The sequence below is a fragment of the Pteropus vampyrus genome, unplaced genomic scaffold, assembly GCF_000151845.1.
Source record: "Pteropus vampyrus isolate Shadow unplaced genomic scaffold, Pvam_2.0 Scaffold79, whole genome shotgun sequence".
In the NCBI taxonomy this organism is placed as follows: domain Eukaryota; kingdom Metazoa; phylum Chordata; class Mammalia; order Chiroptera; family Pteropodidae; genus Pteropus; species Pteropus vampyrus.
The window spans coordinates 522,336-545,374 of NW_011888860.1; the positions used below are offsets into that span (position 1 = coordinate 522,336).

General features: G+C 32.9%; 1 protein-coding gene across 4 annotated transcripts in view; it reads left to right on the plus strand.

Moving 5' to 3' along the window:
- UBE2K (ubiquitin conjugating enzyme E2 K) overlaps window positions 1-23,039 on the plus strand; it is a 51,519-nt gene that overhangs the window by 22,851 nt on the left and 5,629 nt on the right. For 2 of the 4 annotated variants that reach the window (XM_023532169.1, XM_011362748.2), the window contains exons 2-4: window positions 4,952-5,045; window positions 9,422-9,480; window positions 17,603-17,685. Coding sequence is in view for 2 of the 4 variants with exons in the window: in XM_011362748.2 (XP_011361050.1) it covers window positions 4,952-5,045; window positions 9,422-9,480; window positions 17,603-17,685 (236 nt within the window). In the remaining 2 variants the exon portion in view is untranslated. The remainder of the gene's footprint in view (window positions 1-4,951; window positions 5,046-9,421; window positions 9,481-17,602; window positions 17,686-23,039) is intronic. The other 2 variants (XM_023532170.1, XM_011362749.2) reach the window with 2 other exon arrangements.

The following is a 23,039-nucleotide window of genomic DNA, read 5'->3' on the forward strand; positions in this document are numbered from 1 at the left end:
CTGTTGCTGTTTGGTGAGGTTATTTCTTGGTTCTCTAGAGCTTCGCTGTCCAATACTGTAGCCACTAGCTGCATGTGACTTTATTTTCAAGGTTTTAAAAATTATTTCTTTTAAATGCGGTGGTTTTTAGTATATTTGCAAGGTTGTGAAACAATCACAGCTATCTAATTCCAGCACATTTCATCACCTCGGAAAAATCCCCATACCTTTTGGCAGATCTTTCGTATTTCCCCCTCCCTCTTTCTTTCCTTCACAACCAGTAATTTACTTTTTACATCTGTGGATTTGTCTATCACGTGGCTTTTGAACACTTGAAATATGGCCAGTCCAAATTGAAATGAGCTATAATTGTAAATTACACACTGGATTTTGAAGACTTGGTATTAAAAAAAAGTAAAGTATCTTCAGTTTTAATTTTTATTACATACTAAAATAACTTTTTATATATTGGAGATTAATATATTATTAAAATTAATTTCTTTTGTTTCCTTTTATTTTCAGTGATTGCAACAAAATTTTAAAGTATGTGGTTTATATTATATTTCTACTCTACAATGCTGGTCTAGAACTTTTATTCTCCCCCCCTCTTTAATCCCCTCCCCCCCCCGCTGCCCTTCCACTCCTGACCTATAGGTGTTGCCCTTTCCCCTTAAGAACTGGATCTCTGAAGGCGAGGCATCTCTTCCCACACGCTTGCAGCATGCACGGGGCGGAGGGGGGGGGGTGCGGGGAGGGGGGAGTGCTGCTGGTGCTCCACCTGGTGCACGAACCCAGGACCTTTTGCGTGTAAAGCAGACATGCTAACCACTACACTGTGGAGCCACCCATAGAACTTATTTTTAGTAAGGACCAAAAATGTGTCCCCATGATCTCAGTTTCTCATTGTCCTTCTGTCCTCTGTTTCCATCTGAACCCTGTTCTGGGAATGTGATGTACCCTAAGTCAGGATTTTTTTTTCCTAACTGCTTAGAAGATGGAATTTTTCTTATTTGGGGGGCCTTTAGAATAGCAGGGAAAAGATAAGTCATTTAGTTTAAATTATGAGGAAATAATGGCAACTGTTAAACTTTTTAAGACTCGTTTCTAACAAATTAGGAAGAATTGAATTTCACATTTATTTACATGATAATGAACAGTTACCCTAAATTTTGGTAGTCAGGATTTGATTAAGAAACAAATTAATAGTTTCTTTAGCAGGGGTCCTCAACCCCGAATACATACAGCAGGGGGTGAGCAGCAGAGGATGGGGAAAGGCAAGCTTCATCTGTATTTGCAGCTGCTCCCCAGTGTAGCATCACCCGCCTGAGCTCCAACTCAGATCATCAGGCATTAGATTCTCATAGCACCAGTCCCTGGTGCCAGAAAGGTTGGAAACTGATGCTTTATAGCATATGAGAATTATCTATAACTTTAGGGGTCATTTAGAATTGCATTTGTCTTATCTGAAATTTGAATTTAAATTTTGTTTTAGAACAAATTTTCTAGATTAAGTAGAAGTTGTGAGACTAATGTGATCAGTTATCCTTTTAAAAAATAACAGTATTTGCGTTAGATGGACACTTTCTGCTTCAACATTTTCAAAAGCCAACACATTACAGTGTGAAATGGCTGCTATACATTCAGCATTTACTATGTGGCGGTCATTGTTCTATATACTGTGTTAATTCATTAAATTCTTCCACGAAACTGTATGCAGTAGTTACTATTATAATCCCCCAATTGACAGAGGATTAAACTGAGGTACGTACAGAGTAGTTAATTAACTGGCTTGGGGTCATATAAGTTTTAAACTGGATAAACAACAAAATACTTTATACTTCTTATATGATAAAATCTTTCAATTTTTAGTTTCTCCCACTAGGATGTAAGCTTCAAGTGGGCTGCAACTTAGTTTTGTTCACTAACACTTGAAGTTACTTTCTGGCTATAGTAGACCACAGGAATTATTTGAAAGAATTTCCTTGATGATATCAAATCACCAAGAGACTTGGCTTTGGAAATGTATAAGAATTGCTTTGCTTTAAATTTTACACTTTGTTAGCAATAATGTTCATTTGTTTACCACATCCAAATTAGCTTCAATATTAGTGCTCTTCTGCATACTTTGTGTTATATCTTAATACACTAGTTTATTTAAAAATATTTACCAGCAGCTGTAGTTTCTGTTCATCTCTTTTCCTTTTATGTGTTGGAAATGCGTTGGAGTCACAAGGGAACATGATAAAAATTTGGTCTACCAGAGGTCACACTGTGCATAGCTGAATTGGGAGAAGAAAGTATAGAAAAGCAACTTTTCAGCTATCCTCACAAAAAATGAATAGTGATAACACAATTCTTTAAGTTTTTATCCAAAAGCCTTAGCCTCCCTGGTTGTTGCAATTATTAAAATGAATAAACATACTATTATTTTTAGAAATTACGTTTTCATTCTTAGACTGGAAACAGAACTATGAATATATTTTATGAAATAGGGCTTTGAAATCAAAGGTTTTTTAAATTAATTGTTAGGGGAGGCATAACTTTGCTACTTCTAGCCAGGAGATTCTCATTTAATTTCGAGGTATGCTTTCTCATTTACAGTAATAAAATTGAGAGATGCTAAGTGACTTGTCTGAATTACCACCACAAGTAAGTGGCAGAACTAGGATTCAGCTCACATCTGTCTGACTCCAAAGGCCATGCCTTTTCTAATACTGTTTATCATATTTTGCCATTTTCCATGTCTTGTCTTCCTTACATTCCTGAGTCTTAAGTAGAATTTTAAGTTAGCTCGTGGGATCACTGGGATTGGAGTTTTGGATTGTGGAATAACTGGATGTTTGAATTAAAATGTGGAGGTAATAAAGGATAATTGTTGTGTGATGTAAAAATTAATCTAAAAAAATTTTTGTCTTTAGCTCTCCATTTTCTTTTTATCTTTGGTTACGTGCAGATAAAGACCATATAGAATGCTTCTTTATAATGGGTTTCATCATGATGATTGTATTTCTTTGAGCTAATTTAGTAAAATTTTCATACACTGATAGTGTTCTTTCTCTATAGTGAAAAAAGACCCATTTTTCTCAGAATTATAATTTAAAGGTAATGAAGAGAAAAATGAGGACAGAGGTATAAAAGTTAATACTAGTTTTTTTTTTAGCATTTTATTAACCAGAGAGTTGGGGGCAATCTAGAAGGCAGCTTTTCTAATTTCTGTTACCTCCTCCTCCCCTCCATCAAATGTTAAATCTAATCCTGCTACTGACACTTTTGGATTATTTACTTCTTTTTGGGAAGGGTGTATTGTAGGAAGCTATAGAGAACTTTGAAAGCATTGATGATTTGCAAGATCCTGTTACTCTTGTTTTACTTAGAAATCTTAGGGAAGAGATGGAAATCTGCAGTTAAACTTGTGACTCCTTAAATTGGTCAGTGAAAGTATGATGCCTCTGGTTTTCATTTTAACATTATTTATTCCTGTGCATACTGGTCAGAATATTTCACCATTGCTAAAATTGTGCATTTTATCCTCTACCACAAATACCAAGGATGATAATGATATTTTTAGGGCACAGGAAGAAATTTCCCATTATGCACTTTTATAATTAATTTTAATTTGAGGTAAATTTACCTTCAGAAAAATATGAAATACTTTAATCCCAAGTGAAAAAAAAGTTATGAAATAAACCAGTACTAATTAGAATATTTGATTTTAGAATGCATAAAGTAAGTTTATTAATCCTATGTTCTTATTAAAAGATAAGTTAAGCTTAATTAGGAGTCATGAAATCTTTAAAATTTTGGTTTTAAGGTATATGTTTTTTCTGTACTTAACATTTCTGTACTAAAACTTTAGTATAGAATGAATAAAAATGGTGTCTTTAAGGAGTTGGGAGAGGAAGCCCAAGGACCTTATATATAATACACTGTTCTATCCAGTAAGCAAGCTTAAGAAGGTAGGTTCAAAAGCAAAAATTTTGAAATCTCTCAAGGCTTTCTGATACATTGTGTTACTTAGGTAAAAATGTGAAATGCAACCCCCCCAAAAGTAACTTGGATATTTTTAAAAATTGAGAAAAGGAATAATTCATTAGGAATATAGACCTGTATTAGGAATACAGACCAGTAAGATAGATACTAGTATAGGTCAGAAAATATAAGTGGAGAGCTCATTTGCGTACAGGTACTTATGAACATTAATGTGAATCCCACTGGAGGGTTTTCTGAATCATTGTTGACTCTGAGAACAGATTGAGAGATTGAAGTGATTCTGTAGATACGAAAGTACTTTGGGAAGTGTAAAGGGCAAAATAGGTGTTATAAATTTAAAAAATCTGTTTTGAAAGTAGGTCGTTGTTATTGAAATAACTAAGCAGAAAAACAAATTGAAGAAGGCGTTAGAAGATTCTCGTGAGGCATTTAGGCTTACAGAATTTTTATGGAAAGAGAAATTAATTAGATGTCTTGAGCTTTAACTATCTGTGTGGATGGTGTAGTATTTCAGTTAACCTAGACATCTGAAGTTGTGCTTTAGTTCAAGTGAAAGCTTATAGCCTAAATGGCTTTTAATGACCCTGAATTTTCTGTTTATATTGATAGAACTCATGTTGCCTGGGGCTATAGTATCTTATTGTTCATCTACAGATGAAAAGATTTATCACTTTGGGCCTAACATACATAAAGTTGGCAAATATAAAATAGTAGGTGTCTGCTGTTTGTCTCTAAACATTCCTAAAAAGTCAACAAGCCATTGCTCTATTGTTCAAAGCGGTTTTATTTCATTAAAAACATTGAAGTGAAAATTTGTTAATTTTTAAAATGGCTAATTCTAGGAAAACACAAACTATTTTTACTAGAGCAGATATATAAGCAAATGAAAGAGGGGGTTTCACAATTTTTTTATAGGTAATACTTTATAATAGGCTTTTTTCTTGCTGGTATAACTAACATTTATTTTCTGTTTATTTTTAAGACGAGCAAAAATCAAATTAAAGTAGATCTTGTAGATGAGAATTTTACAGAATTAAGAGGAGAAATAGCAGGACCTCCAGACACACCATATGAAGGCAAGTACTTTTTTCTGTATCAAAATATTGTGCGTATTAGAACTTGTCTGAAACATTAAATCAGAATAATCTTAAGAGTATCTATTATAAATTACATGGAAGGTAACTTCATTTGGCTTAGGATATACAGCAATTTTTAAATAATATAGGTAAACTTATCTAGACTGATTTTTCTTACTGAATTTTAGCTAATTTTTTTCTTCCCCAAAATAGATTTAGTAGAGCCAAGTTACAGGTTAATATAGATTAGAATTTGATAGTATAAAAACTTCTATATGTTAATTTTCTAACATATGGACTATAGATTCTCAGTTACTCTTCATATGGTATCTATAACAAGCCTTGCCTTAAATTTCTGACTGATAAAATATTTATTTTTTGAAAAAAATTCTCCTCCCCTGTTTGTCATTTAGCATTTCATTCACTCATATGTCTTCATACAGGATGTATTCCAGATATTTAATTTTCTTTATTTAGTAAAGATTTGAGTGATTGTTTTAAGTCATACAGAAAAGGAGGCAGTTTTGCTGAACTTTGTGTTCACAAACTAAATCTGTAGTTACTCTACACCATGAAATTGGGTGGTATGATAAAGAAGCGTTATAGCATTTTATTTCCTCATTAGACAATTCTTTGGTAATGAATATTATTATAAATTAGGGTTATGTAGCATAACCAAGGTTCTTGCATATAATAGACATTCAGATATTTGGTAGAAATCATAACAATTTGTAGTAGTAGTATTTATTAAGTTCTTATTTATTAGAGCTTTATATGTAGTTTCTCATTCAATTTTTGAAATAAATCTTATGAGGTAAGTAGTTATCACAGTTTCATAGATGAAGAAACTTAAGCTCAGAAGTTAAGTAACTATCTAAAGTCAAACATTTAAATAGCAGAGCTGGGATCTCAGTCTCAGCCTTTGACTTCAAAGCCTGTTTCTCATCACTTTCTGCTTTTGAATTAACCAGGATTGACTGAATATTAGAAGCGGTAGTTATGTCTTAATAGAATGTAGTGGTTCCGTAATTATGTAATGAACAGTTACCTTAAAACTTGCAGAAGAACCTGATATTCTAGAATATTTTGTGTTTGTTCAAATTTTTAAAGACCCTAGAATGTCTTTAGTTATATCCTACTAAACCTTAAATGATAAAATCTTATTTTCTGTTTTATAGTTCATATAAACCATTTTCAGACATTATTTAATTTTTTATATTATTTATTGAGTGCTTCCTATGTACCAGACCTCATCTGGGTACTTTCATGGGAGCTATTCATTTAGTTCTTTTAATAGTCATTAGATGGATTATAGATCTTTAGTTATCTTATAAAAATCAAGTTCTTGTTAAGACAGTATATTGTATGGGGGAAAAAATGTTATATTGTTGCTGACATGTACTGTGTAGTTAGACCTAGATGGTTGTATGTACCCACTTTTTTTTCTTATCATTATTCCCTAAACAATACAATATATAACAACTATTTACATAGCATTACAATGTGTTAAGTATTATAAGTAATCTAGAGATGATTTAAAGTATATGGGAGGATGTACATGGGTTATATGCAAATACTACACCATTTTATATAAGGGACTTGAGTATCTTCAGATTTTAGTAGTGAGGGGAGTGTCCTGGAACCAATCCCTTGCAGATACTGAGGGATGACTGTACTAGCTTCTTTCTGAAAGCAAGCGTTATAAATTTTCTTAAATTACTTTTTTAGGTTATTAAGATGTATTTTAAAAGACAATAGAGCAGTAGCATTATTGTTCTAGAGCTCTTCTGGCAAATTGATACGTATAAAGGCACTTCCTGAACTAGATAGGAAAAATGTTCATTACCTTCTTGGTTGCATAAGAAAAGTAGATAAATTAAAAAAAATTGGAATATATACACTTATTTTAGGATGATTAAGTTATAAATATACCATATTCTTTGCTAATTAAAAACAAGTTTGGTCATTTCGAAGTGCTTACTTCTGCTAATGCCACTAAGTGAGACATTAGTATTTGATAAGATTAGTTTTAATATGCTTTTTGGCTATATATTTGAGATAGATTAAATTATATTTTTATCATAAAACTATAGAAGAGAAGTTTTCACTTTAAGAAAAGCACTATTCAAAGGCATAAACTTAGCCACATTTTTTTATGAACATGGGTAAACTTTTGATAATATTTATTGCAGATCTCTTACTAGTTTTTAAGTTTTTTTCAATCTGACTAATAACTAAGGCAAAAGTTTACATGTGGGATGTTAAATTGTTTATAACAATTATTAGGTAATGAGGCAGCTGTTTTATGTAGTGTTGAAAGTACTCAGATTGAGAAGTAGAATATCCATGGAAAAATTACTGTGTTGTGCATGTTACTTAATTCATTCTCTTTTGTCTTAACAGCTCAATGGAAAAGGAACAATTTAGTTCTTGAACCTTTCTTCCTAAGAGTTGTTTTGAATTTATGGAATTGTTGATATTTTAAAATCTCATCCTTTCCCCATCTTCACTTTGGATTAAGTTAAATTTCAAGATTACAGATTTTTAATAGTAAAAGCTATTCAAGAAGTAAAGTTTTATAATGAAAGCTATTATAATATGAATAAGGCAGTTTAAAGCTCCCTTAGTTGTATTACTCTGATCTATATCAATTGATGCTATGGTGGTTATATTTTGAAAGTTATCAGATAATCAAGACAGCATATTAATAACATATGAAGTAGAAATAGGATTTGGAGGACTCAAGGGTTCAGAATTATGTATATATCTGGGCTCTCCAAGGAGGAAGAACTTCATATGAAAGGTTATAGAGACACTAATCTGGAATTTAATCAGAAAAAAAGTAAGGTTCTTAGGAAGGAAAAAGAACCTACATATTTCTCAGGCCAAATTTATTATATTATAACTCTGAACATAAACAGTTATCTTTATATTCACAAAATTTCTTCAGATAATCTCTTATCTGTCTTTTTGTTTTTGTTTGTTTGTTTGTTTAGACTGTATTTTACTGCTGCCATATGCTTTTATGATTCAGACATCTAGTCCAACACATGCATCAGTCACTGTGGGATTCTCTTAAAAAGAATTAGCAAGAAAAGAATTGGAACCAAAAAGGGCTTGAAAAAAGTGTTACCAAGTGGATTGCTCTTTTGTTTTTCCTCAGATCCGCATTGATCTATCTATTCCTAACAATAGAGGAGGAGGATTTGAGAAAATTTAGGATATACTGAGAGTTGAATGTATGGAATTTCGAAGTTAATATCTCTCCTGGTGCACAGCTTTTGTTTTATTTTACTTTTTATTATGGAAAATGTCAGATATACATATAAAGCAGCAAATGATATAATGGATTCTCCATGCACTCATCAGCCAGCTTTAATAACTGTCAACTCATGGCCAGTTTTTGATCTGCTCCATCTCTCGATTATTTTGTCATGAATTCCAGGCATAGTTTCTTAAGTAAATATTCCAGTAACACAGTTTTATTTGCTATATTTTGGAATAGTGAATATTCTGTTAATAGATCATAAAATCTTAGAATTGGAAGGTTCCTTAGAGTTGAGTTTCAAAGCCATCCTCTCATATACTACAAGACTTCCTTTTTCAGAATTTCCTCAGAGGCAGTTATCTTCACCCCAGGTATGGGAAACTAGATAAACTTTTTAAAATAACATATTTAGCTGCTAGTTGCTCAAGAACGTTGCCTTCTATACATTACTGGTGAGAACAACCTCTTTGTAACAAAGTTTTGTATTTTGTGTACCCATTTAGAGGCAGAAAGCAGTTTTTTTGTTTTTATCTACCTCTTGTTGAATTTTATTTTTAAAATTTTAACAGGAAAGGTTGGCATTTAATTTAGGGCACAAGTTAAAAGTTTGGGACTTTTTTGCACTTGAGAGAACCAGCTAGAAATAGATTTTTCAGTTTATGGCATAATCTATATATCTTTTTTCTCTATACCATCTATACCTTTATACCTCCTTCCCTGCCTGACTTCTGTTTTTTGTTTTGTTTTGTTTTCTCTCCATTTTTTTCTTGTGGATTAGGGGAAACAAAAAGAAACAACCTATACTACTTAATTGTCCCAATGAAATCTTTGGCATTGGATTGTTTGGATTTAATGTATTCATTTATCTGTAACCCTATTATTCACTGATAAGCTAATATAGTTGTTTAAAATGGTGTTCTGTGTGCTTTAAATAACCTTTAAAGACTAGTGCTTTTGATGATTTCCTTTTTTGGATTTCAGCTTTAAAATGAATTTGTTATAATCGAATGTAAAGTAGTACATGTTTTAATAAGTTCTATCACTATATTTAGCTTTACATATTTGAGATTAGCAGCATTCTTAACTTTCTGTTTTCCCCATTTTTTAGGAGGAAGATACCAACTAGAGATAAAAATACCAGAAACATATCCATTTAATCCCCCTAAGGTATTGTAAGCCTATTTTTGTGTACAAACTTCTAAAATATATTTCTTGGCCCATTTAATTAATACATATTTTAGTGCTTATTAAAATTACAGTTTTTCTGAGTTGTTGACTGTGTTAATTTAGTGTGGACAAGATTTCAGGTAATGGCAGATGGTTTGCTTCTGAAATTATAATGAAAAGCAAGCTTACTCAGAGGCAGCTAGTAATGTCTCTAGACAGGAATAGGATATGCATCTAACAATGGCTTAAGTTCTAGGTCTGGAAAAACTTAATAGTGTTCCCAGAAATAGAAAATCCTTATACAAATTCTTACTTTCCTCAAAGAAGTATGTTTTTTTAGGGAAGAGTATGTTCTAAATTTGTTCAACAATTATTTGAGTACTCTGTGCCAATATAGCAATAATTAAGACTTACATTGCCCTTGCTTTCATGGAGCACACATTCCAGCAGGAAGGAAAAAAGAGCATAACTGCAGCTGTAATGAATGTTAAAAGAGGCAATGGAATACTCTAGCATCATGTATAGCAAGGAGAACTAACCTAAACTTTTTGACTGAATAGCTTCCTTTGTCTTTACTTTTGCTATCATCACCATTTTAGTTTAGGCATTCAACTTTATTACTTCCCAATTTTGCCTATTATTATTCACCCTTCATCTTTGCTACTCCTATTTATCCTTTGCATTTAAAACCTCCTGCAACCTGACCCCAGTCTTTTCCCTCCTATTCTTCTGCCACCCTCACCTACAGCATGGGTCTCATTTACCAGCCTAGGTTATTTGCTGTTTGTAGACGATGCTTATTCTTTCACACTTTTCTGTCGTTTTCACTTGAATCATTGTTCCTATCATTTAAAATTTAAGTTTTCTTTTGAGGTATAGGTAAAGTATCATTCTCCATTAAGCTATGCCCATCAAATTGTTTCTCCCTCTACTCTCTCAGTAGCATTTTATATAACTTATACCGTACCAAAACAAACTCGGTACCAATTAGTGTATTCTGTTATTTGAGCATATGTATCTTTCACTAACTTTTATGCTCTTAAAGTGAAGGACCATATATATGCCTTTATATTTTCTGTGGCTCCTAACAGTGTACTGTCCCTTGAACATGATAGTAGTCACTCAGAAAATGTTTTGGAATTCACTTATTCTGTATGCTGGTTGTAGACACAGTAGTGGAAGAATAGACACAGTAATGGAAGTTCAGGGTGAGTTTAGGCCATATACCAGTGGGGGTGTCTATTATTCTGTTGCTTATATACATCTATTTTCTGATAAGCCTGTTTTTTTTTGTTTTTTGTTTTTTTAATGCATAACGTATATAACAAAATTCATAATTTTAACCATTTCTAAGTGTGTAGATTAGTGGCATTAAGTATACTGATGTGCAACCATCACTATCATCCATCTCCAGAACATTCTCATTTTTCTATTAAACAATAACTCCCTGTTATACCATGCCCCCAGTTCCTGGTAACCACTGTTCTACTTTCTCTGTATGAATTTGATTGCCCTAGGTACCTCATTTAAGTGGAATCATACATTGTCTTTTTGTATTCGGCTTATTTCACTTAGCATAATGTCTTCAAGATTCATCCATATTATAGCATGTGTCAGAATTCCATTGCTTTTTAATGCTAAATGGTATTGCATTGTACATATATACCACATTTTGTTTATTCATTTGGCCATTGTGTACGTTTTAGTTGTTTCTACCTTTTAAGTTTGGTTGATTTTATTTTCTTCATTTTTTTTCATATTATAAAAGTAGTTTGTGTTTATTAAATGACTGATGTACAAAAAAAGAAAACAGTTTGTCAATATGTCTTAGAGATGTCCACTATTAAGCTTTCATCTTATATCTATGACTTAATTTTAATCTTCATCCTGGTTGCTGTCCACTGGATTCAGTCAAGGTTGCCAATATTATCATTAGAATGAGTAGTCACTTGAGAGTGCTTTAATTGGAGAATACCATGAATTTAATTAAGAAAAGAAGTTTTTAAAATGTTTAGAGTTAAGGATGACCCCATAGCCTATTTTTTTTAAATGAAAATGAGGAAGAAATAAAGACCTCAATAGAGACTGCTTTCAACCACTACATTATTACTCTTAAATAATGATAGTAACAGCTGTCACTTGCTTTGTGCTAAGAATTATATGTGCCATTTCTGAAACATTCTTTAAAATGGTCCTAATTAATGAAGGAACTTAGGCTAGAGGTTAAATAGAACCCAGATCCCAAAAAGCCCACTGTGTTCTTCCTCCATGATCCTGATGAGGAAGGAGAAAGGGCAGAATCTCTGAAACAGTGAATATGATTCTGCCAAGAACAAGAACATATAGCCAGAGTGCAAATCTTTCTTCTGCCATTTATCTGGCCTTGTGATTTTAGACAAGCTATCTAACTGCTGTGTACCTCAGTTTCCTCATCTGTAAAGTCCTCTCATAGGATTGTAAAGATTAAAAGAGTTAATCTATGTAAAACTGGGGTCCCCAACCCCTAGGCCACGGACCAGTACCGGTCTGTGGCCTGTTAGGAACTGGACCGCACAGCCAGAGGTGAGTGATGGGCAAGTGAGCAAAGCTTCATCTATATATGCAGCTGCTCCCCAACACTAGCCTCAGCTTTACCTCAGATAATCAGGCATTAGATTCGCATAGGAGCACTGGTCCCCGGCGCCAAAAAGGTTGGAGCCCACTGAAAAGAACTATATTTCAATAATTCTAGGAAACATTTCTCATATTTTTAACGCCTCTGAAATCAGGTTACATCTTTCAAGGGATGGTGTGTCATAATTTTATTGGCAACGTTTTTTTCATAGGGGGTACGTACAGTAATGGTATATCAAATAATTGATGGTACCTGAGATTTAATGAAATATAATACTTAGAACAGTGCCTGCATAGAGTTAAGCACTCTGGAAATATTAGCTAGCATTAACCAATGACTATCACCCTAAGAGGCCTCTCTTGGAGTAGTCTTTTTGGTTTTGCAATATGGTAGCATTGACACTTAAATTTCCTCTATAAATTGAAATTTTCATACAGTGCTAGTGGGAACATAAAATATTGGAGGTACTTTGGGAAATAATTTGGTTAAAATGGTAAGCGTAGAGTTATCTTATGACCTAGCAATTCTCCTTCTATGTATCTCCCGATAGAGATGAAAAACATGTTCACACAGCAACTTGTACAAAAATGTTTATACTCTCACAATTCATAATAGCTAAAAAGTGGAATTGACCTAACTGTCCGTCAACTGAATGTTATTTGGTTATAAAAACGAATGAAGTACTTACATGTGGTACAAGATAGATGAACTTTGAAAACATCATGCTTAATCAAAGAAGCCAGACACAAAAGGCCACACATTGTATGATTCTATTTATATGAAACATTGGAAGAAGCTAATCCATAGACAAAAAAATAGATTGGTAGTTGCTTGGACTGGGGGTTAGGGGTGTGGAGGAATGGAGAGTGACTGCTCATGGTTACGTGGTTTCTTTTTGAGGTGATGAAATCATCAAAATTAGATTGCGGTGATGGTTGCACTCTGAATATACTAAAAACCATGAAGTTGTGCAATTCATGTGGTCTCAAAAGTCTTTGAAATCTTGCCATCTACAACTTGGATGGACCCAGAGGTTATTGTGCTGAGTGGAGTAAGTCAGAGAAAGACAAATGGCATATGATTTCACTTATATGTGGAATCTAATGAACAAACAAAACAGAAACAAACTTGTAGATACAGAGAACATTTTGTTGGTTGCCAGATGTAGGGAGAGGTTAAAGGGATGGGTGAAAAAGGGGAAGAGATTAAGCAGTACAAATAGGTAGTTACAAGAGTCATGGGGATGTAAAGTATACCATAAGAAATATAGTCAATATTGTAATAACTGTATGGTGTTAGATGGGTACTAGATTTATTGGGGTAGTCACTTAGTAGATTATATAGATGTCTAATCATTATATTGTACATCTGAAACTAATATTGTATATTAACTGTAATTGAAAAAAAAATTATTAAAAGTGATTATTTTCCTCTGTAGTCTATAATTAGCTTCAAAATGATTGTGTGGTTCTGGCTGTTTTAGGCACTAACTTAGGCATTATTTGGGGATTATTACATTTAATCTTTGAAATCTGTTTTATTAATCCCGCCTGCCCCCACTCCTTTTTAGTACAGTGAGAAATATAGACTCAAAACATGAGAACTGGGGTCTGTGTGATGTTTTGCTACTACTGCTAGCTCATGTTGTTCTTTAGGCCACTACTATCCTAATTTCAGCCATTCTATATTGAGGTAGCTTCAAGATTTAGAAAGGTCTTCCTTTAATCAACCCAAATTTGTCTCCCTCTGGCTTTATCCAGTTAGTCATTTAGTAATTGGAATTTAGTATTTTTAAAAATATGGTCCTCATCTCATTTATGGTATTAAGCTTTTGCAATAAATATTAATGGGCATATGAGAAATATGTTCTAGATATAGAGATTTGAATTTTTTACTGATTGGTAAATATAATGGAGAGAATGGAGGATACTTTATGTAAACTTGCTGAATTCTGTTCACATATGTTTAATGTGTAGGCTCAGGTTTAAATTTAAGCCTTATGAGGTAAAAAGTATTGAAGTTAGTGGTTATATTCTCTTACTACTGTGCAGCTAAAACTGCACAAAATTGAAAACTTACATTGATTTGGCTTAACATGGCCTCAGTATTTTCTGTTATTATTCTGTAATAAATTATTGCCCGGAAGAGTAAAAGATTTACTTCTAGACAGAAAAAATGGTCTTTGAAGCAGCTGAATATAGTGTAGAAGAAATTTGATTCAATGCATACACTGTTATTTCTAGAGTAAATTCTAATTTATATTCTATTAACGAAAAACCCATTAAATTAGAAAAACCAGTTCAATGATTTGTCTAGTTACATATTAGTGATTAGGTTGTGAATTTTCTTCTCTATCCTTGGTGTTATAAACATACTTTTATATGTGAAATTGAGTATAAATTCCACTGCTCATAGCCTTTAATGAATCCGCTCATCTGCACATGCATCTTTAAAATAAAATAGCATTTTCGTTTGTACAGTAAGATAGATGAAGCTAGTTTCATATAGTAACATCCTTGAGTTCCAAGTTTGAAACTGGAAATTCCCAGTGAGCTCACATTTACCATGAAGTAGTTGCTGAAATATTTGTTGAACTAAAGAGTGAATGAATATAGGATGCATATATTCATGCACCCCATAGGAGGAGATAAGACTACTGATGACGATGTGCCGGTATCAACTAAGAATAGTTCTTTCATTTCAGTTTGGTAAAACCATGTAAATAGTATTAAGATTTTTGTTTCTATTCTTTGACTGCGCCTCAAAGCTAATGAATGTTCTGAAGTTAACTCAAATGGTGCTAATTCAATTAGCTTTGTTTGTGAAAATAAGGCAACTTGAATTGTTACTGGTAAATGTTTTAGTACTGTAAACCATCCCATATCTGTTTCGTAATCAAAGTCAGATGTGACTCAAGTAGATCATAGTAAATAGAGAGATTTGAATTTTTTACTGATTGGTACTGTATCATTACTTACTCTTACACTTCATTCCTTTCAAGTTCTTTTGATTCTACATTTTTGTTACAGGACAGTGATGGTGGCACTGTGGGTGGCACTGTGGGAGAAAGTGACAGACAGTGGATGTGAACTGGGTATAGAATAATAGGACATAATTCAGGATACATGTGGGTACCACTGGTGACATTAAAGTTTGAGATAGAGAAGTGCAAAATCTAATAAAGGAGGTAGTTGATAAAGAATAACAAGAGCAGAGTATGAGATAGAGTGGTAGACCACATAAGAACTACTTATTAGACAGTTATATTTGTATTGATGGATAATGGAGTGTCCTCTGAAAATTAAATTCTTTATTACACCATCTGCAAATTTAAAGCTATTTATTCCTAATTATATATATAATACAGAGTAGGGAATAGTTTAATAATTTCCTTAGTTCTGTATATATGCATGCTTTTCATGTAGTGTCTATAGAGAATTGTGTATTGAAGACTTCTTTAAAAAGCAAGATGTACAGCTCACATAGCCTTAGATCACTTGCTTAAACCATAAACCTTCTGACATCTTCAGTGGTAATTTAAAATTCTCTTTTTCATTCTTGTTGAAAATATGAACAACTTTTGTTTTAAAGTCACAAAATACTGAAATGGCTAAATTATTGAAATTATGGCATATGGTTATTTTGTATCAATGCTTTGAACTTAATGAATGGTAAAAATTAAGATGTGGATATTATGGGTTATATCTGTTATGAAGAAATGTTTATCGTACATAAACATTTGTACTCTGTGTCTCTTAGTTGACCTGCATCATATCCAGGTGGGATACTATTTAGCCTTATAATTAACAGGTTTGCCATAATGTTAATTGCATATTCATTCAGCATTAGGCACTTTAGATACTTGGCATGCTCTAATAAGCAGGACAGATACTGGGCCTTTTAGGGAAGAGATAAATAAGAAAGAGATTATAGAAGTGTGATCAGGACTATCACATAAGAAAGTACAGGTGCTGTGGAAACAGTGATATGGAAGAAGTGATATGGAAGCTGAAACTTGAAGGATAAGTAGGAGTTAGCCAGAAGAGGGCGCAGAGATGTGTTACTGAGAGAAGAAACATGTATAGGCCCCAAGGCAAAAAGAAAAAAATTTTAATATGACTTGTTGAGCAAGTGCATGGAATATGGGGTGGAAGTGAGAGGTACGTTAGGGCCAGTTTATGAATGTGTATTTATTTACATAAAGGGAATGAGAAGTCATTAAAGGGCCTTAAATAGAGGAATGACATGAATCAGATTTGTTTTCAAGGGCTCCCTTTGGTTTTAGTGTGGGGAATGGATTAGATGGAGCAAAACTGAAGGCAGTAAAGTCAGTAGACTGTTCAGTAACCCAGGTGAAGAATAATAGTTTCTTTTAATGAGATGGTGGTCCTGTGGATGGAGAGAAGTAGATATCATTGAAATCATTAAGAGTATTTTAAGTAAAAAGGATCTTGGCAAATGTCCATTTGTTTTAGGTGTTTTGAAGTCATTCATGACTTAAAGTGCTTTTTCAGATGGCATATATGTTAGGTGAGAAAGTAGGTATGGGTAGTACAGACAAATCAAGTCACAAGGAGCGAAGTAGAAACTGTTTAACGTCTTTCCATAAATAGCTTAGATTCGGAGCATATATTGATGAGTTAATTTTTGTAAAGTACTTAGAATGTTCCTTGGCTCATAGTAATCTGTTACGTGTAAAGGAATTTTGACTCAAATCACTATTATGTGTCAGATATAATAATAATCCTCCACAAGCTCGTAAGTAAGAGCTGATGAATTAGATTTCATTTCACAGTGATCTGATAAGAGTTAGCATTTTCACTTTGTTCGTTTTGTGTTTTTCTATGCTAAGATAAATAGGTGAGTAGAGACTCAAAATCTTAGATTGTATGAGTTTTCATTTTGTTCTATTGCTAACTAGTTATTTAATTTTAAATAAATATCTTAAACTCTAAGCCTCAGTGTCTATAATAGACCCTCAAATATTTGTTGAATTATTTTTAAAAAAGAATTTGAGAAAAAAATTGCTATGGAAAAAATAGGAGCAATCTTACAATCACTGCTTGTGCCTCCACAGACTACTGATTTTGCCTACTTTTTCTTCAAACCTATTTACACCCTACTTTGCCCTAAAAAAAAGTTGTCATTTACTATCTATATTTTGATTTTATGTACACTTTATTTACTTAAGTGGATTTTAGTCCGTGTTGTATTTCTCATAGCATCTAACATTATGCTAGATAAATTGTAAACACCTAGTAATTGTTGGGTTTCTTTAAAGGCGGAGCATTTATTAAAAGGTTTAAAAAGAAATGTACGTCAGTAACAACATTTGGCTTAACTAAATGCTTTGTCTTCTACACCCCTCCCTTCACTTAGGCAAAATGATGTAATGTAAGTATGGACATTTTTTTTTAATCTGAGGATTTCATTTTCTTGCAGTTCTATTTAAACTATATATGTTTTATTTTTGTTACTTAAAAACTCAAGTGTGCTTTATATTTCTAGGTCCGGTTTATCACTAAAATATGGCATCCTAATATTAGCTCTGTCACGGGGGCTATTTGTTTGGATATCCTGAAAGATCAGTGGTAAGAGATTTTGAATTTACCTTCTCCTCTCCCTCATGTGAATTCCAACACTATAACAATATATTTAGATTGCTAAATGAGTAACTGCCTCAAAACAAAAGCATATATTATACTTTCTCTTGTTTGGCAATAATATTACAACTTTATGAAGTCTCTTAAGTACATAATTGAAAATGTGTGATAATTGAGATCACAACCTATATTTACTTATTGGATAGTGTCAGGTGCTAGCTTTACATCTTGAAAAGTCTTTGTTATTTTGGTAAATTTTATTCTTTGCTATCTCAAGAAGATATTTGTGAAAGATGTATTGCGAAGTAATCAGTTCTGACTTGGACAGAAAGTGGGTAACAAAAGTGTTAAAAGTTGTGTTATTTGAGCACAGTTAAGGTTCTCAGCTTCTAAGAAGGAATACTTTTGTAGGTGATATCTTCATTTGCATAGGAATTTATAGTGCTGTTATTTTATTTATTTCTTTTTGTCTGAGTAGATCTTAGCAGTATAATGTTTTAACTTTTTACTCTGGAACCATTATGTTCAAATCCTGACTCGGCCATTTACTAAGCTGTGGGTTCCTGAGAAAATCACTTACTCTTTGTGCCTTAGTTTCCTCATCTGAAAAAAGTGGGGTTTATACCTACTTAATAGTATTGAGAGGATTAAATGAGTTGTTTTATATAATTCTCTTAGACTAGAGCCTGGCTTGTTCTAAAACTATGGATGGAAAGACTAAGACAAGAGGTATAAAAAGATATTGGAGTGAGAGGAAACAGTAATAAGTTCGTTTGTTAAGGAAGCAAAAGAATGGAAACAGGAATGATAACATTCAGTGTATGGATGATTTGGTTTATTTAGTAACTGGAGTTTCAGGTTTAGTTTTGTTTTCTTTTTCCATCCTAATAGCACATCTGAGTAAGGCCTCTCCCTCAGTAGGTCATCATTTGAGATATGATTTCTCGATCTATATTCCATACTGTTAAATATTGGACAGTGTGGAATACACCTAATTATCTTCTGTCATTCATTTGATTTTTGACTTTTCATAACTTACTGAATTTTTTGGCCTCAGCGTTTTTACCTATGAAGTCATCTCCAAGGCCCCCAGCTCTAATTAATGTATTAATGTATATTTGTAGTATTAGAGACATCTTACTTTTTTTCATTTGGTTTCTAGGATATCAGTTCTGTTCTTCCCTTCCTGTGCCCACCTCCAGACTCCTTAACTGTTTCCTCCCTCCTCTCCTAGAGCTTTGCACATGAGAATGCCTCAGGGCTAAGTCTTGACCTTTGCTCCTTTCCATCTGTACTCAGTTCCTTGGTGAGCTCATCTGATCTCATGACTTTACTATTTACATACTAGCAACTCGCAAATTTATCTTTCCTAAACTCTAGACTCATGTCCTGCTGCCTTCTTAACATACTGGAATATGTAATGGACATCACAAACTTAAACATGTTGAAAACTCAGATACCCTCCTAACCAAAACCTGCTTCACCTCATCTATGTTATTGACATCTTTGCAGTTTCTCAGACCAAAACCTCATCACATTCCTTGAGTCTTCATTCTCTGGTACCCTGTACCCTGTTTGCAAATCCTGTTGGTAAAACCTCGCAAAATCTTAGCAGCTTTACTACTAACACCTTGGTCCAAGTTTCATTACCTCTCGCCTGAATGATTACTGTGTACTGCCCCTATGCTCTAACTTTCCCCTACTTAGTCTCTTCTCAATGGGAATGATACTCTCCCTCCTACCTGTCCCCTTAAAAACAAAGCTCCAAACTAAAATCTTCCACTGACTTTCCTCTTTGCTCAGAGTTAAGCCAGCAATACTACCACTTTTTATTATTTCTCTATAGATAGTTGAAAGATTATGACGAGTATATAGGGAGAGAGTTGAATTTTTGTACCAAAAAAACTTTTTTTATCAACTATTTTCATTTCCTAAGACAGGTGAAATAGCTAGCTGGATTTAGTCTTGTTTGATATCTGTACAATTGAAATATTAAACGATATCAAAGATACTTCAGATGAAATAGGTGAGATTGGATATCCATAAGTTCGTTCTATCCTTGCCCTCCCCAGCTTTATTGAGATATAATTTAGTGGATATCCATGTTTAAGTGTGAATGTTTAGGCTTCAGAACTGGAATTTGAAGACAACTACAGGATAATATTTGGGAAAAATAATTTGAATAAACAGTGAATATTTTGGGACAGATATGCAAGAAAATTTATTAATCTTTTATAAATGCATATGGATGGTGATTTACCTTTAATATTTAACAACTTACGTATGTGTGATTTATTTCTTAACTCTATAATTTAGCCTGTGCGGAAACTATTTTCTGATTTTTTTCCCCCACTGACACCTGTTACGACTAATGATGTCTATTTACCTGGGGAAGAAAATGACAACACATAAAAATTTTATTCAGTGATACTACTCTTCCATAATGAACAGGCATTAAGAGAATATGTAGATGGTCAATAAGCTATGCTCAGCATCATTAGTCATCAGGGAAATGCAAATGAAAATCACAGTTAGATACTACTATACACTTGTAAATGGTTCCTGTGAATTGCAGGTAGGAATGTGGTTTAACCACTCAACCAGTAATAGCTACCAAAACTAAATATACACTATCAATATGACCCAGCACTTCAACTCGTAGGCATATATCCAAGAGAAATTCAAGAGAAATGAATGCATAGATCTACCATAGGTCTACTGGTACAAGAATATTTATAGTAGATTTATTCAAATTGGAAATAACCTAAATGTCTATCAACAAGATAATGGATATATAATGGCATAATTATACAGTGGAACACTACATATTAATAAAAAGTGTATCAACATAGCATGGATGATTCTCACAAACATGCTGAGTAACAGAAGCCAGACACAATGAGGTAAGTACTGTATAATTCTGCTTTATAAAATTCAAGATAAGCCAGAACTAATTTATGGTTATAGAAATTAGGACAGTAGTGTGGGGATAAGCAAGGATTGTGAATGGGAGGGTCAGGAGTCAGTCTTTTGAGTGCTGGCAATATTGATTGTGGTGGTGGTTGCATGGCTGTATACATAAATAAAAATTTATCCAGCTATACAGCATTTTACTCTGCTCTTAATACTTTAATAAAAAATTATAACAGAACTACCATTCTCTTTAGCATTCAGTGTTTTAAATAAATGTAGATTATTTATTGATGATCTTCTGGAAGATCCTTAACAGAGAAATTAGTCAACAATACAAACAGTTCACATGCTTGTTCTACATGCTAAAGGCCGTAATGAGTCCATATGAATGAATATTTAAATAGTCATGAGTTAACTGCTTTTGATATCAGCAAAATTAATTGAGTGGAAATAGACTTATATGGTACTCATTGATATCCACTGATTTCATTAAAATTAGCTAACATTTTGAAATTTCTTACTCCTGTTTGCCTGTTAGGATTTGTTTTTAATATATTTAGGCTAGTTTTACACACTGAGTCCTAAGAATCTCAATGCAATATGAATTTAATCAGTACTTTGTGAAAAGAACAATAAATGGAACAAAATATTGTATTTTCAGTTGTGTAGTTTTTTTCTATTACTAAATTTAGATTTAAAAATTTGAACAGTCAAAAAATGTATACATTTCTTTATACCATCAAAGATGTTGTAGTGTCTATAGTGTTTAGGGCTGGGAGAGCAGGTTTCATTTTGATATTAATTTTGTTTTAAACTTATTAAAACTTTGCATTTAGATTTTTTCTGCCACATGGTGTCATTTTTACAGAATTCATAAAACTATTTTCAAAAGAAAAAGTGCTAAATAATCTATATTTGCTGAAAGGTTTAGAATGCTTTATTCAACTAATTCTTTTTTTTAATTAAATTTTACTTTGAAATGATTACGAACTTATAGAAAAGTTGAAACTATTTTTTAAAAAGTAGCCAAAATCTTTTACCTGAATGACTTGAGAGTAAATTACTGACCTGATACCCCACCACACCTGAATACTCTAAAGGGTTCAACCAATTCTTAATGGTTTATAAACACTACCCAACATTTTTTAATGAAAATATTTAAGCATACAGAAAACATAACCTTTTCTCATTGAGACTGAGAAAATTGTTATGAATTGAATCAAAAATTACAGCTCCAGATTTTTCCTTTAGTTTTGAGGGCAAACTATTCCTTTTAACATGTCCTTAGTTTCTGATTCTTGAAGTGGTAACTCCAGAGATCTGTAATAGTTTGCGTCTTCCCAATAAAGACTTCAAATAAAAGAGCTTATAAATATCTAAGGGAAGAATTTATCACTTAAATTTTTTTTAAATATTTAATTGTAAAATACGTGACATAAAATTTGCTATCTTGTTTTTTGTACATTGACATAGAATATTGTAATCTCAACTGTTTTAAAGTGTAGTTGAGTAATAAGGGTTTCACATTGTTGCGCAACCAGTCTCCAGAACTTGTTTTTTTTTTAAAAAAAAACAAAACAAAAAAACCCCCCAAGACTTTACATTTTTTTAGAGCAGTTTCAGGTTCAGAGCAAATTTGAGAGAAAGGTAGAGATTTCCCATATACACCCTGTCCACACACATGCGTAGCCTCCCCTATTATCAGCATTCTCTCTACCAGAGTGGTATATTTGTTGTAGTTGATGAACCTACAATGATACATCCCAATCACCCAAAATCCATAGTTTATGTTATAGTTTACTCTTGTACATTCTGTGGGTTGGAACAAATGTATAATGCTATATGTACTCATCATTATGGTAAAGTATATTTTCTCTGCCTTAAAATTCCTCTGGGCTCTGCCTCTTCTCTCCACCCTATCCCTCCTCTCGCAGAACTCTTTCAGCTTACGAAACTTAAATTATTTACCCCTTAAGCTTCCCATTCCACCCTCCCTCCAGCCCATTAGAACCGCCATTATACTTGCTGTCTTTATGAATCATAGTGTTTTTTTTTATTCCTGGCTTCACTTAACACAATGTCCTAAGGATTCATCCATGTTGTAACAGGTGTCAGATTTTCTTTATAGGGCAGAATAATATTCCACTCTATGTGTATACCACATTTTGTATACTCAGTTGATTTGCTTCTACTTTTTGGCTATTATGAATAAATCTTATTATGACCATGGGTGTACACATATGTTTGAGGCTTTGCTTTCGATTATTTTGGGTATGTATCCAGAAGTGGAATTGCTGTATGTTTTCAGGTTTTTTTTTTTTAATTGCCATATTGTTTTCTGTAACAGTCGCTCCATTTTGCATTCCCACCAACAGTACACAAAGATTCCAGTTACTCCACCTCTTAATCAACAACTATTTATATTTTTA